This window comes from Gadus macrocephalus, chromosome 4 (genome assembly GCF_031168955.1).
Source record: "Gadus macrocephalus chromosome 4, ASM3116895v1".
Lineage (NCBI taxonomy): Eukaryota > Metazoa > Chordata > Actinopteri > Gadiformes > Gadidae > Gadus > Gadus macrocephalus.
Genome location: NC_082385.1, coordinates 5,617,030 through 5,632,851, shown reverse-complemented (window position 1 = coordinate 5,632,851; position 15,822 = coordinate 5,617,030). Strand labels below are relative to the sequence as shown.

General features: G+C 45.2%; 2 protein-coding genes and 1 long non-coding RNA gene across 11 annotated transcripts in view; all 3 read right to left on the bottom strand.

Moving 5' to 3' along the window:
- LOC132455688 (multiple C2 and transmembrane domain-containing protein 1-like) overlaps positions 1–13,157 on the bottom strand; it is a 160,818-nt gene extending 147,661 nt beyond the window's left edge. For 5 of the 9 annotated variants that reach the window (XR_009525321.1, XM_060049601.1, XM_060049603.1 and 2 more), the window contains exons 1-4: positions 12,459–13,156; positions 3,473–3,593; positions 728–870; positions 200–279 (exon numbers count right to left, since the gene is read on the bottom strand). Coding sequence is in view for 8 of the 9 variants with exons in the window: in XM_060049601.1 (XP_059905584.1) it covers positions 200–279; positions 728–870; positions 3,473–3,593; positions 12,459–13,007 (893 nt within the window). In the remaining variant the exon portion in view is untranslated. Of the gene's footprint in view, positions 1–199; positions 280–727; positions 871–3,472; positions 3,594–4,627; positions 4,812–7,867; positions 8,002–12,458 lie in introns of those variants that run through there. The other 4 variants (XM_060049602.1, XM_060049605.1, XM_060049608.1 and 1 more) reach the window with 4 other exon arrangements.
- Positions 1,008–1,715, bottom strand: LOC132455715 (uncharacterized). Its single transcript, XR_009525325.1, has 2 exons — positions 1,531–1,715; positions 1,008–1,083 (listed from the first exon to the last, which is right to left on the bottom strand). It is a non-coding gene; the product is annotated as an uncharacterized LOC132455715 (long non-coding RNA).
- Positions 13,158–13,365: 208 nt separating the features above from the next.
- The window catches only part of LOC132455705 (septin-5-like), an 8,282-nt gene continuing 5,825 nt past the window's right edge, over positions 13,366–15,822 (bottom strand). The window contains exons 10-12 of the mRNA XM_060049641.1: positions 15,393–15,528; positions 14,545–14,647; positions 13,366–14,187 (exon numbers count right to left, since the gene is read on the bottom strand). Of these exons, the coding sequence (XP_059905624.1) occupies positions 14,125–14,187; positions 14,545–14,647; positions 15,393–15,528 (302 nt within the window). The 3' untranslated portion in view covers positions 13,366–14,124. The remainder of the gene's footprint in view (positions 14,188–14,544; positions 14,648–15,392; positions 15,529–15,822) is intronic.

Below are 15,822 nucleotides of genomic sequence, written 5' to 3'. Positions count from 1 at the left end.
TTAAGGCAACAACATCAACATAACAACATCAAGACAACAACATCAAGATAATAACATCAAGACAACAACATCAAGATTACAATATCAAGATAACAATCTCGGGGTCCCGATATGAGTGATGAAACCCCATGTTGAGAATCCTCAGGGTCAGGGATGACCCTTGACCCTACGAGCCCGAGAGGAGGAAGACAGAAGGTACCTCTGCTGCTCCAGAGAGTCCAGAGGGAGATATGCAGAGCCCATGAAATCATCTTGGAGGCCAAAGTCATAGTCAAACACCTGCAACACAATAAAGACTTCATAGTCAAACCCATTTAACACAACCAAACATCATAGTCAAAAAACTTTAACACAGAAAAACATCATAGTCTAACACCTTCAGCACAATAAAGACATCATAGTCTAACCCCTTGAAAGCAACAAAGTCATAGTCTAACCTCTTCAACACAATAAAACATCATAGTCGAACACCTTCAACACAGCAGAAGAACAAAGTCAAACACCTTCAGCACACAAAAAAAGTCAAAATTGTTGTGGTGACACAACAACCACAAGAAAACAGAACAAAATGTGTGTGTGAACAAAGCACGCAGAGCATGTACACTACACACTTTACACAAAAGGAGAAGAAAATGACAGGTATACAGCAGTTTGTTCTAAACTGTGGCAGACGGTAGGCTGTGAGTTGTGTTGTGTTGTGTCAGTAGGGTAAACACTGTGGCGTTACCTTGATATACAAAGGCTCGCTCAGACCGTCCAGTATCAGAGTGGTCCTCTCGTCCCACACAGGGTTCAGGTTTTTGTTGATGATTTTGCTCCTGAACACCTCCTTACCACTCAGCTTGAACTTTACGTAGGGGTCGCTTGTACCTATGGAAGGAACCATGCAGCTATTAGAAACAACAACAAAAAACAACAAATAGGGAAAAAAAATAACAATAATCGATGGCTGTTCAATCTCTGAAAGCACGCACATTAGAAACCTAGGCATTACTTTTGACCCAACCCTGACTTTCCGGTCTCACATCAAGGAAACCACCAGGTCGGCCTTCTTTCATCTGCGCAACATTGCTAAAATCCTCCCTGCTCTGTCCCGGCGTAGCGCCGAGGTGGTTCTCCATGCCCTTGTGTCTTCCCGTTTGGATTACTGTAATGTCCTTTTTTCTGGCCTCCCCATCTGTTCTACTAGGAGCCTTCAGCTTGTGCAAAATTCAGCCACCAGACTCTTAACAAAAACAAGTACTGTCACATAACTCCTGTCCTGGCATCATTACATTGGCTGCCCATTCAGGCTAGAGCCGATTTTAAAGTTATTCTCTTAACTTATAAGGCATTAAATGGACTTGCACCTTCTTATTTAACTGAACTACTTTTTCCCTACATTCCGCCACGTCCACTCCGTTCTCTTAGTTCTAACCTCCTTGTCATCCCACCAATCAATAAAAAGTCTGCTGGTGGCAGGGCCTTTTCCTACCGTGCTCCTTTTCTATGGAATGGCCTCCCACTATGTATCAAAGAAGCTTCATCCACTGCAATTTTCAAGTCCCGTCTTAAAACATACCTTTTTACTCAATACTTTGGTTTAAACTAATTTTTAACTGTTTTATCATATTCCTGTGGTGTTTTAATATTGTTATTATTGTACTTGATATTTTGTAAAGTGTATTGAGACCATGTACCATGGTGATTTTGCACTTTAAATAATAAATTGATTGATTGAATAACCCCACCCCTTCCCTCAGGCCTCCCTCAAAGGCCACGCCCCCAAAAACACACGACTAGCCCGCTAGCTTTAGCACTATGTCTGCCTAGCCTTGTGGGAGACTTCAAGCAAGCACAAATCGGTGCACTGGCAGAGTGTGCGCAGGTATCCCGGTAGGTAGACAGACAGGGATGTAGGACAGATGCCGCTTTCACACCAAAAAGAACCGAGAGCCAGTTCCGGCCGGGCTGGTGCTAGGGCCAGTTCCAAACTGGTTCCAGCCTTACCCCAGTTAAGAACCGGTTGGTTTCACACCGGCGAGAGCCAGCCACGGAGCCGGCGAGAGCAACGTCATGACGTCACTGCAAACGTTTGCTTACGTCTCCGCTTTACCAGCAACTCTCGCAGTTTCAAACAACAAGAACAATGGTGGAACTTATTCTGGACCTCGGCAGAAGACCAAAATCCAAGGAGACAGGTTGTCTCCTCCACGGTCCACTGCGATTTTGTCTTAGCGTCCATCGTTCACTTCGATGATTTAAAAATGCCGCCCTTCGTTGGTCTTCCTGGGATAACCCCGCCCCCTGCCCCCTGCGTAAAAGCGGTTCTCGTTCTAGCCCAGCTCTTTTAGGGCCCTTACATAGTCGACGCAACGCTACGCTTACGCGTCCAAAAGGCTACGCGACGCGACGCTTCGGCCGTCATTAAGCGTCGAAGCGTAGCAAAACGCGTCCTCCAACTTTTTGATACGCGACGCGCCGATCCATGCAATACCAAGCGTAGTCGGTGGGGGCGATACTGCAAATATTGTACATTATTACTACTATAGGTTATATTTACAGAAGAACATATGAGAGGATGCGGGAACGTGATAAGAATGACTTGACGTCTCTTTTACTAATTATCTGTGCCAATTTATGCGAACCGTTCCACAGGGTCAAAGTGCTATTTTAACAGCTGATGCGGGATTGTGAGCCATTTTAATGATCTTCTTGTCACCCGATATTCGTTCTATTACTGGCCTTATTTGTTTTACTGTTATTACGTAATGTTTTGTGTTCACGTTCAATTTGAAACATAAGTTCAGTAGCCTCTTTCAGTGAATGAAATTTGAAAGCGTGAGTGTGTAGTGAATGAAAAATGTGTGCGTGTATGGTGGGACTATTTTCTGTATTTGATAAATAAACCCCTTTTCTCTAATAATGTTGGCAACCATATAATTTCTGTGGACATTATGCGCTATAGCTTAAAGCCTTTGGCTATAGGTCTACACTTAAATAATTCATTCATCTGTCAAGGCAATAGCTCGTTGTATAAACATTTTATATGGATATGGAGATACTTCGAAACCGGATAGATCGAAACCGTAACGGTTTCGCCCGTTTCGGCTTCGTGTGAACGGGGCCTAAAGTGGGGCCAGAGTTGAACCGGTTTTTAGGGGCCGGAGCCGGTTCTTTGGCGGTGTGAAACCAAAGCCCTGGCCCTAGCTCCGAACTGGCCCCGATTTTGCGGCGGTGTGAAAGGGCAGAGAGGTAGGTAGACAGTCAGGCTCGGCGGCACAGTTGCCAGATCTTCTGTCGAGATGCAAAGAGAATGTCAACAGATATAAAAACGCTTCTGAGATAAATCCCTACCCTAGCTTTCACTTCCTCTAGCCCAGAAGAGTAAGATTGTGATTGCATATCAGCGTGCGAGCACGTAACAACCAACACAGTTGGAGCAAACACTTGGCCGACCAGTGGAATCACCCTTTGTTCTGGGTGCCCTCACCTCCTCTGTCTCTCGCTGCCAGGTTGTGTCCTCTCCTCAGCTCAACGTCTAGCGTATGCATCCCCGGGCTGGGAGCCTCTTGGTCGGGGTTAGCCGCCAATGGAGCAGACGCACCCATGGCCTGCAGTTAATTAAAAGGGAAGACATAAGCATTAGGGAACACACACACACGCACACAGTTTATCATATGACATAGTTACACATACACATAGAGAGAAGCCCACGTTGGTTGTTTTTACGTTAATTTTGTGTTTGTGGTTTTTTTTTTTCCCGATTACATTTTCTTCTCTCCCAGTCGTGCTTTTTGGAACTAATAAATATGTATTTTCTGGAGTTCCCGTTGACTTGGTTTGTGGATTTCATTTTCGCTCTCCAGTCAGCTCCAAAGGACGTCACTTAACGTGTGAGTGAACCCCCTGCTCCAGCTTGAATTTAAACATTATAGATTTATAGTAATCCATTTTGTGAGAGTTCTAGGATGGATGGGGGCGTGCTATCCTTCACGACCTGCGTCAACTTTATGAAAGATATATTTTTGCAAAGGACCACGGGCAGGAATCGAACCTGGATCGCTGCGGTTAGGACTGAGCCTTAATGGTACGCTCTCTACCTGGTGAGCCACCGTTCCTCCCCAGATATTTTTTTTTGTTAACTTGTGCCGTCATAGTGTATAAACATCATAATAACGAGAGATGTTGCATATGGATACGCGCCACACACCGTTGCATTTGCTATAAATAGTAAGGCTGGTGTGTGTGTGTGTGTGTGTGTGTGTGTGTGTGTGTGTGTGTGTGTGTGTGTGTGTGTGTGTGTGTGTGTGTGTGTGTGTGTGTGTGTGTGTATGGATTCCCATAATGGTTCAGAGAAGCCTAACCCTCTCTCAGACGCTGACATCAATCACTGCCAAGACGGAGCTTTCCACAGCCCCACACCGTAGCGTTATAGCCAAAGTGTCCGAGGAGCCCGAATAAGAAGATAAGAGAGAGAAAATAAGAGAGAAGTGTGCATATATATTTAGTTATTTTGGTTTTCTGCATGCATTTCCTGCCTTGCACCGGATCAATTCATCAGCATACCAACAAGGAAAGCTTCACTTTCACAATACAGTATTGGGTCAAGCCACCTCTGAATCAGCATAGTAGAAGTCTGCCTTACCTTCCGAATGCCAAACATTTAGCCAACTCTATCACTGAAATAGTCCCAGTTCAAGTCCCGGTACTGTTTGCAGTATATGACCCTACTGACGTGATGAGCGCTGCCTCTCTTCATGGGCTCAAACCACTTCTGGTGCCCAGCTTTGAACACCACTTTCTAAATCAACGGCATTAACCACCCCCCGGGACACCACTGACAGGAAGTTAGATAGAGTAGCTTCTCCCCTCACTGAGAAGTGTGCTTCTGCGAGCTGCAAGAAGTTGCACCTTAGCTCTCTGCAACAGGGGTTTCGCAAATTCGCAATATGCGGCAATATCGGAAAATCACGTTATAGGACCACGCCGCTGTTGTGAACACATCGTTTGGACGCAACGTAAAAATAGCTGAGATATTTCATTGAAGCAATTAGAAAAAGGGAATACCGTGACAACCCTGTTCCTTACTTTCCCCGTAAAATATTATGTTCCTTCTTTGCTGTGTGGCAGGAACACAGACACACACACACACACGCACTTCTACGGCCAACAGTGCATGCTTTACTTTTAATAAACGGCTTTATCTTTATGTTATCGATTATAAAGCTTGTTGGATCCATTTGTTATAAAGTGGTTTTGTATAAGATATGAAGGTGAGATTGTGTTTACATTCATCCATTCATATGATTGAGAGCATCACATCTCAAAGTAGAAATATTGCTCTACACCATAAGCCAGTGAAAACCCTGGTGCAAAACACACACAATCATAATGAATGATTTAGTGCAGTATTATTTTTGCGACAGTAATACAAAAACATTCCAACAATATTTCAGGGTTTACGACCTATGTATTTATAATGGTAAGCAATATTCCTCTACCTCAGTGCATCCCCCTTGGTGGCTAACCGACATTAGACATAAAGCATTCAGACAAGACCGGTAGGAAAATCAATAGCCGGTCAAAACAGCCAGAAGCAATATCAACCACTCAGCCTCAGTGTCAACAACAACGTGTGGATACTTTCAACTCGCATTTCCCTACAGACGCACAGACAATCCGCTGCATCTTTGTAATAAGAGTGTCCGTATTTATTAAAAGGTGTGGCCTTGAAGGGCACACCTGCTCCACCAGGTGTGTTACAGCAGACTTTGACGTCATATTTCCTCGCTAGTTCCAGTAGAGGGCCTCCCTGATGACACAGGGATTTATATAAAACGGATATGAAACAGGATGTTTGTTATTTTCTGAGATTTGTTATAATTAGTTATTTTCTTAAAGGAACCTATTAGTAGTATATCTGTTGTTTCACAATTTACTGTCATTGTTTGTTGACTTTGTATGAAGTTTTCAAGCTTTGAATAAATCCATAATTTGACTAAACAGGTTCCCTCAACCTGCACTATGCCACTTTTTTCACTGGAGGCATCACTTTTGTTGGATATGATTGGATTGTTTATTAAAAGAAAAATGCGAACAACAAGTAAATGTCCTACCCTAGCTTTAAAGGGACACTGTGTAATATTTTAAGTCATTTATTACCTCTAATCAACGTATTCATTCATAAATAAGTGCTCATTGATGTAAAATCATCTCTGCCAAAAATCTCACTTATCCTCCTGAGCGAAGAATAATTAATATGTAGTTACATAGGACGGGTAAGCTTCATGGAGGCTTCCATGTTCTTCCGGTCTATGAACGGCCGAGAGGGACAAAAAGCACACAGGAAATGCAAACGTGTTTTCACTCTGAGCCAGCGTGAATGATGACTGAAATAATTCACTATCTTGCTCGAAGAGTAATTACTCATACATCATGAGCTTACACTAATGATTCAATGCAGTTTGACATTTTTTGAAATAACGAACCTCATCATCACTCGAATGACTTGATGAGGTAGTATTGGATGTCATGACACAGTTTCTTTGCACATACTGCCCACTGTAGTTTTTGAACAAGCGAGCACTATTAGTTTGAATGCAATATACAATTGTACCACTAGATGGGAGTAATTTTTACACAGTGTCCCTTTAAGGGGCAATAAAAATAGAGACATGATAAATCGAAATGAATGAAAATCATTAATCATCCCAGTGTCTATGCATGCTCGGCTGGCTTAATTGGCAATGTTAAATAAGGCGATTTTAAAAATAGCATCCAAAGGTTCTGTCATAGTCTTGAAGCTGCTTAAGGCCCTATTGCAGACTTACAGAGGCGCTAAATCAGGAAGCAAAGGTTGAGGCTGAGGCCATCAGTGGATCAGGTCCAATCCAATCAGCCATAGTGATAGCTTGTTTAGGTGTATCTATAGCACGTTATGGTTGTGTTTACATGCACTTTGAGATCCCACCTCCCTATCACTCCTTCTGCCCCTTCATTTGTATGCTTTTAAAGGTTTTAAGAGATCAATAGTGTCTTTCAATCTGCTGACAGTAACTTGGCAACAGTGAGTCAGTTGATTGTCACTGCAGGGATTGTTGCCAGGTCTGACAGCAACCCTTAACCTCAGCATGGTATACAGGGTTGCCTAACAGTTTGTGTCAGCCTAATTTTTAAGTTACAAAGAGTTGGATTCATAACGTAAATCAAATTATCGATGTTTAAGGTTTAATGTTTAAGACACAAACCTGTCGACTCTAGCATTTTAAGGTTAATGTCAAACATAGACTAAGGCGCACTCGTTTAACATTAAGATTGCTGTCGGGTTGACGTACCTTAAATAAGCTTTTTCCCACATTAGCATGGTTGTCGCTGATAAGGTAAGCTAAGCTAAACTAAAATAGGCTAAGTATGCCTTAAACACAGGCTCAAAGTGATGGTTATTTCGGGTAGTAAGAAGATGCTTCATCAGTACACGATTCAAACTCAAGGGAACATTAGACCATGGATTTGTTAAATATCACACCTAAAAGTACAGAGGGAACAGAGAGGTAACACAGATGCAAAGTAAAAGCTAGCCAGTATCTATTTCCATCTGGAAAATTATGCAAATATTTGTATACCTCTACAATCAGTTGTGACAACAACCTATCAGACAACGTACACACTCCAGCACACAGTAGCAACAACACAGTAACTTCTATATGTTCCAACGTATTCTCATGCAAATATTTCTGGCTCTAGAACAAAAAGGTTAGTTACAGAAAGCCTGGAGACCAGATCTCCATAAAAGACAGAGAGAGAGAGAGAGAGAGAGAGAGAGAGAGAGAGAGAGAGAGAGAGAGAGAGAGAGAGAGAGAGAGAGAGAGAGAGAGAGAGAACTCACACATAGCGGACGACCACACATGGAGACCAGGAAGAAGAACTCTGAATAATCCCTGAAATGTCTGCAGAGACTCAGCGACTACAGTCAGGTGTTACAGCCACGACACGCCACGGCAAACTATATATACACAGGAGGACTTAGGAGTACAACCCTAGGAAGGAGGAGAGCAGAGTTCAGGAGAGGATAGTAGAGTTTGGGGAGAGAGGATGGCTGGTGAAGGGGGGTTGGGGCATGGTTATTACTGGGACTTGGTAATGAGAAGCTGTTGAAAGAGAGGTGAATAGAAGACAGAAACCTCACCATGTATCCGTCAACCCCAAAGAGTCAGAGGTCTGAAAAAGCCTTGTGTTTCTCTCCTTTTTATCCGCTGTTTTTATCAGTCCTGCCTGGACCCAATGATAAGCCCTCCCCAATTCAGACATAACACCACCACAGCTTCATCTGAAAGCCTCCCTCCTCCACTGCTCAGGGTAGGGAGAGAGACAGGAAAGAAAGAGAGATAGGTTCAATGGGGAGAGAGGCGAGGACGGAGGCATATGGGAAGTGGCAGGTGGGAAGAGGTTAGATGAAGATTCAAGTTAGGACAGACAGGTAAAGACAGTGATGTGTTACGAGAGACAAGTAAGAAGTTAGACAGGTGAGGAGAGAGACAGGTGAAGGGAGAGACGGGATAGAGATGTACAGACAGATGCGGGAAAGAGAGTCAGTTAAAGAAAGACAGGCGAAGAGAGAGACAGGAAAGGAGAGACTGATACAAGAAAGAGACAGGAAAAGAGAGACAGGTAAAGAAAGACAGGTGAAGAGAGACAGTTAAGGAGAGACTGGGACAAGAAAGAGACAGGTAAAGAGAGACAGGTAAAGAGAGAGGTAGGTAAGAGACAAGCATGAAGGCCAGGGGTGTGTGCAAGGTGTGTGGGCACAAATCATCACCACGCACAAATCATCAGCTCGTGATGATTTGTCTCGTATTGACTGTAAAATAAACGGATGACTAAATCTATTCTGATCACCACCACATTTAGGATTTGCAATAGCCAACCGGTTTTGACCAGAATGCTTAACTTAACTTTTGAGGATATATTGTCAGCTGTTGCAATATACATATGTTATAAATTACACACACACAGACAGACAGACTGACTGACTGACAAAACAAACAAACAAACAAACAAACAAACAAACAAACAAACATACACAGCTTTTCAAGGCTGTTTGACGTTATTTTTCAATCTTCAAGGAGTTATGTAGTTGGATAATGGCAGTAAGGTGCTCAGGGTCGACATAGGGGCTTTAAGGGGCCTCCTTTAAGTTAATCATCACCGGGTTACATTGTAAGATAAGGACGTTCCCATGTAGCGTGTGTTCAGAGGCTCAAACCTCATGTTAACGGCTTGATAACATGACACCAGGTGGTAAAACATGCCTCTTTTTGAGAGAGCTACTTAGAGGGGAAGGTAGATGTTGTTTGGTTGTGATTGGTGTTCAGTATCAGGGAGGATGTGTGGGATTGTTGTCCACTACACGAATGGGGGAACAGCTCTGGTTACCGGACAACAGCTTTGCATTCTCATTCATGGTCCATATTAAAATACCTCGTAAAACACACACAGACACACAAACACAAACACACTTGCAATCACACACACACACACACACGCACGCACCCACGCACACACACTCAAACACACAAAACACACACATACACACACACACACAGGCAGTCTCCAGCCCATTGTATCCTGGCATCGCATTCCACCTGTTTTCCAGAAAATCCCGTGGAACACTGTACATTCACCCAGACATGCCTTCACTAGTTTATGACACAACACTGTGGCTCCAGGGGCAGAAAAGCAGACCTAAACGGGGGGGAAACGTGATCAAAAAAGGCCCCCTCCGCTCCTCCCACTCAGCAGGCAGGAGTGGAGGTGAATAGCGGTGGCAACATGACACCGCGCAGGTTCAACGCCGACTATGTCCACTGTGCCTAAAAGCCTCTATCATTACTCCCAGAACAGCAGCAGTAGGCCGCCCTGCTTGTCGTTCATTTGCATACCCAAAATGAGTCTGTCGAGCGTTGGAAAAGGTGGCTTTCTACACCGGTCGGTTTTACTGCACGATTTTGCATGACAATCTTTTGCTCATTTTTAATAGAGCTCTGAGGTCCAGTGACAGAGGCTACTCGAGGTGAGGTTGCATCACGGAGAGCAGTTGCAACAGCCTTTTATTCTTTTTACGTTTCTCTACACGTATTCTGCTTCTCACATCCGTATTGGGGAACCACCAATACGGATTAACCCTATCTGTTAAGCGTGCTGATCGTCACATCGATAGCGGCCTGCGCTGCAAGACAATGTTGTCTTGCACTGCAATAGTTGTGCAAGACTGTGCAGTTGTATCGCAACCGTTACGTTTTGGAAACTAACTTTTTTTTTTACTAAAAGTGAGCGACTTTTAGTTATCAAACAGGGAAACGCCCTCAGAAACGAACAAGGATGTATTAAAGAATGCACACCCATTTTATCATAATCAGAGAGAGGGTTAAGCTTCTCGGACGCTTATATATAACGCTACAGAGAGTGTAAAGATGTGTGTTGAGCTTTGTCTTGCCAGTGAGGGATTTTGATGTTGACGTCCGAGAGAGGTTAGTCAAATCCTGGATAGTTAAACCCCAAAGTATGTGGCGCATCTCAACATCATCATCATCATTCCTCTTCGTGGGACATAAGGCTTCAATGAGCCCTCTACATTGCATTGGGTCGCTGGCATCATGTTGGGCCTCTCCCCATGGTAGGTTCATCTGTTCCAGCTCCTTGTGTCACGGTCCTGCCCAGGTGGTTTCTGGCCTCCTAGGTTTTCTTTCGCCTGGTGGTGTCCATCTTAAGGGGACTTTTGCGATGGGGTGCATTCGATACACGTGACATGGCTTATTATAACGCTTTTACGCAGGAACGACGGCACGCGAAAAGTACCACAAACGGGTCACAGCCGTGGGGAGAACCCATCCCCCTCATTCCTAGAACTCTCAGCACAAAACGACATCCTTGTCCCTCCTGGGCTACCCTAGAAACATGGCGGGGCAATATGGCGGCCTCCACGGAATAGGACCCTCTCCCTATGTAATAAAGGGATTATTCTAATGGCGTGTGTCCACCAAAGGGTGCTGGTCGGTTCAGTCTGCAAAGGTGCGGCACGGGTCGTGTTTCCACCGCCGAAAGTGGGCGTGATCCGGACTGAGCCGTATTGAGCCGTACTCGTCTAGCAGTACTCCTCCGTTGGGGTACCGAGACGCCTGGAAGGGTGCCCGGCAAGTTCGAGCTACACACACTTTTTATTGAAGAAAATGTCGCGCAAAAGTTTGCCGTCCTCCTTGGACGTCCTTCATTGTTGCTCTTTGTTCATTGTGCGCGTTCTTCTTTTACCTTGGATTCATTAGCTTGGCTACACTGTGTCGGGCTGCTATGAGAGCACAATGCTGACGTAGGCTATCGCCATCCGGCTGAAACCCCGCCCTACCATAAGGGTACTGTCGGCGGTAGAATCACGAGCCGGAACTGAGCTGGGCCCATACCCCAACTTCACTACCAGGCTGAGGCTGGGTCTGAAGCGGACCCACGGGTGGAAAAGCGCCATGAGGTAACGACAACATAACGATTCTTATTTTCATATGATTATACACCAATTAAAACATAGCCTACTTAATGAATATAATCTTCCATTTATGCCGAGTACGTTCCACTATGTACCTTGTACATAGGAGGTGGTACAATGTACCACCTCCCTCCTTCTACATACTGCACCTTTAAATGGATTAACAGGCTCATGTTAGCTTACCAAATCAATCAACTTCATTTTGAATGAAAAATGCACGTTTGAAGGATATGGTTGGTGAAGCATAAATTGTTAGAAATTGACTGAAAGTTGAACTTAAAATAAAGACCATCGTCCCATACCCCCCTTACCCTTCCCTTATCTCCACCTCTCCCTCTACCTCTACTTCTCAACCTCGGTGTTTCGCCCTCAGTGTGAGTCACGTTCAGGAATGGGTGGAGATTAGAAAACGCGGGTTAGACTTCCAAAGGAATCGGCGGTGTGTTTGAGTACCACTTTGGATCAACAGATACGCGTGTCGAATTGTTACTCTGGGAAGGCAGAGGCTCATGTGTGTACTCGATCAACAAATGCAGAAAATCGGTTCCACTACCCAGGACGCTGCTAATGATTATGTATTTTTTCAAACTATTCTCAACAAATATTTGTTCATTCGCAGTGAAATACTCGAACATCCTGAAGATGACGAAGTATGTATGTGTGTATGTCGAGACGCTGTCGAAACCAAGGCAGCGAGGGAGTGTGTGCGACCCTGTATCTTATTTTTCTGATCGTCAGCACTTCGCGTGGCTGCACGCCTGTTGGGTGCGTGCGCGCCCTGCTTATCCTCTTAATAGTTGGAAATTCACACCGAAAAACAGAACGAAAGAGTAAATATCATCCATGGCTGCTCACACCGCGCGCGTGCACAGAAAACGCGGTCATTGCGCTTTGATGCTTTGTTACCAGGGCTCGTGATCTTGTCTCTTTCTCGCTCACTCACCCGCGCCTTCCGCGTTGACAGCGCTTCACCTCCGCTGCTGACCGACGCCTCGATCAGCCTCTCCAGACACGCCGAGCCCAGAGAGGAGCTCTTATGATGGGAAGGCTCGCACGGCCGAACCCTACCGGGCTTCCATGGGCTATGGGAGCCGCTGCCTCCGCAGGATTCTTTCGCGGCCGCCTGCAACCTTTCCTCGGTAGCGCAGAGTTGGCCGGAGTTGAGCTCGATTTTGCCGCAGAGCCGCGGGTCTCTCGCGTCCCCGTCCGCAGGGGAGAACACGAGGTCCGGCTGGGAGCATGACATGCCTCTGTCCAGATCATAGTGGTCCCCACTTTTCTTCTTTCTGAATGCCCACATCGCTCGTTCCCTCTTGGAGCCGGGTTCCTTGATGCCAACTTTAGGGCTGAGAAGAGGCTTGGCTTTCGCCTGGAACTGTTTCCATATTGTGTTTTGGTGGGACAACCTCTCGTTTGCGTGTTTCTCCTCCTCTGCTCTCTCCATGTCGCTCCGCGCGTCGTGCAGCAGCCGGGTCTGTGCGAGCGAGTCCATGCTGCCACACGCGCGGGGGGAGGAATATCGGATTCAGAATAGGTTTTATTATCCCACGGTTCAGTTACATGACTGTTTTGCACCCGGAAAACAAACATTCGACCCTCAAGCAACGTTGAAGACGCGCATGTACGCACAGACGCACGCCCACACACCCGCACCACAAGCACGCACGCACACGCGGGCACACACAAAGATACACAGCAAGCAACCCATACCTAGGATACTGTCTGAGATGAACCGTGGGAGTAAAAACAGATAGACTGGAGAGGACGAATATGCGTGTTGATCTCGTCTTAAAGCTTGTTGTTATGTCTCGTCGTGTCTCACATTCAAATAACAGGCGCTCACTGACGAATAACGTGTCACTGGACCAAGGGCCTAGGGAGCGATGATGCTTTTATTTGTATTCCCTTTTAATTACCACACGTATTTATAATATCAAACTTACACTGGTTAATACAATGTAGGATAATAAAAAATGTACTCATAAGCACGCCCCCCCCCCCCCCCCCCCCCCCCCCACACACACACACACACACACACACACACACACACACACACACACACACACACACACACACACACACACAGCAGTCAGTGGGATGTGATTGATCGATTCGTTAATAAATAAGTCAGTTAGAAAATGTATGTGCTTGAAGTTAGTCGAACGAGTTCCTCAGCATGCTCTGAAACGTATCCAAAATTTCAAACATAACATTCATTAAATAGGTGGGGTTATATGGCAATAGTGCATTAGTGACACAAATAAAACAGTCATAGCCAGTCACACAAAACCACCTTATGGGCAGTGAACTATCTCTAAGGTGCAAACTATTTCTACTTGAATATGGCTAAATCAATAAAGCAACTTTTAGTTTTATAGTTAGACTTAATTAGAGTTTACCTTTGAGTTAAAACACCACCAAAGCCATTACCCTGTTCACAAGGCATTCCTTGCACTTTTCATCAATGTCTTTAGATGACATGTTTATTACGTGTTCACTTTTCTACAATCTCTGTGTTTGTGTGTCTCTCTTCTTCCCGGTGGGGCTATCGCTCTGTTCAGTGTGTATGCAGACGCCTCTCTTCAAGATGGCAGACGAAGCTGTCCTTCTCACAGGTCCTGCTCATGCATCTGCTGCTGCATCTTCTGAAGCATTTGTTGCATTCTCCTCAACTGTTGAGAGGCCGAGAGGAAAGGGATATAAGGGAGAGAGAGAGGGGAGGGGGAGGAAGATGGGGAGAAGGGCAGAGGGACATTGGGAGAGAGAGAGAGAGAGAGAGAGAGAGAGAGAGAGAGAGAGAGAGAGAGAGAGAGAGAGAGAGAGAGAGAGAGAGAGAGTTGAGGTAGAAAGAGCAGGTTGCGGGCAGGAGGGAGAGAGAAGGATGACCATTTAAATCAAATTGGATTAGACATCTTTATTGTCCAGTGGCAGAAAATGCCACTGTCTTTCACAGGGCTCTCATTACTTAAAGGCATGAGGACATTTTAGAATAACAATTTCTAGATTTATAATGTATTTTTCCCACTCACTTCTTCATCCTTCATCTTGATGAGTTTCTCGGTGTCCGCATCCGGTGTGGGCATGGGGAACAGAGGGATGGGGCTTTCAACCCTGTTCTCTGCATTCACTTTGCTGCAAAACACAATCACACAAGGCATCACGTCTTTAAATGTATTACTTAGTGATGCTTTAAAGGGAGGATTTTATGCAAACATGTGCTACAGTCCACTGGTTAGGCTGGTAGACTGATCTATCCAGCGTACGTCTAGGTGGATGCGCCCACTTGTTGTGTCAGTAAAACAAAGGAATGGGCAGATTTTCAAATGGCTTGTAATGGCTAATCTCACTCATAGCTGCTGGCACAATATTCCCCCCCTTCAATATTACTTTGTTTTCATTTTGTATGCCCAATAAAAAAGTGTACTTCCAAGTTTTGGAGTGGGTGTGGATGATGGGGGATTTAAGCAGCCTCCCCTGGCCCGAGTCAGACGGATCGGACTCTGGGGCTGGGTGAGGTTGCACACCTGTTAATATTGAGCAATCAATGTGCACAGGTTCAACGAGCCATCACTACACACACTCAGGAAGTTCTCCTAAATGGCAACAGGAGCACCGGCTCATGTATCGTTGGCTGTCAACCTTACAATAAACCGGTATCCAACATCAATACCCCGCGTCCTTGTTTATGCAGGAGCCCAGAAAAGCCACCTAGATGGCATGTAGCATGGTGACATAAGTATGCTACTGACACTTGTGCACGAGCAAACACACACACACACACACACACACACACACACACACACACACACACACACACACACACACACACACACACACACACACACACACACACACACACACACACACACACACATACCTGGTCATGGTCTGGATGCACTGGGCCCTGTAGTTCTCATAGTGCACGTCACAGGTCACCTCCTTCAGGTCGTTCATGTGGGTCCTGATCAGCATTGTCCTCAGCTTCACAAAGTCACAGTGGGCCTGGTTCTCCACTACACACTCACACAGAACACACACACACACACACACACACACACACACACACACACACACACACACACACACACACACACACACACACACACACACACTCACACTCACACACACACACACACACACACACACACACACACACACACACACACACACACACACACACACACACACACATATATATAGTATATAAACACACACATAGAAAGATGCACACAAACACAAAAAATACGCATACATGAACGCACACATACACACAGGAAGTAACATTAAGGTCAATGGATTATTCAACA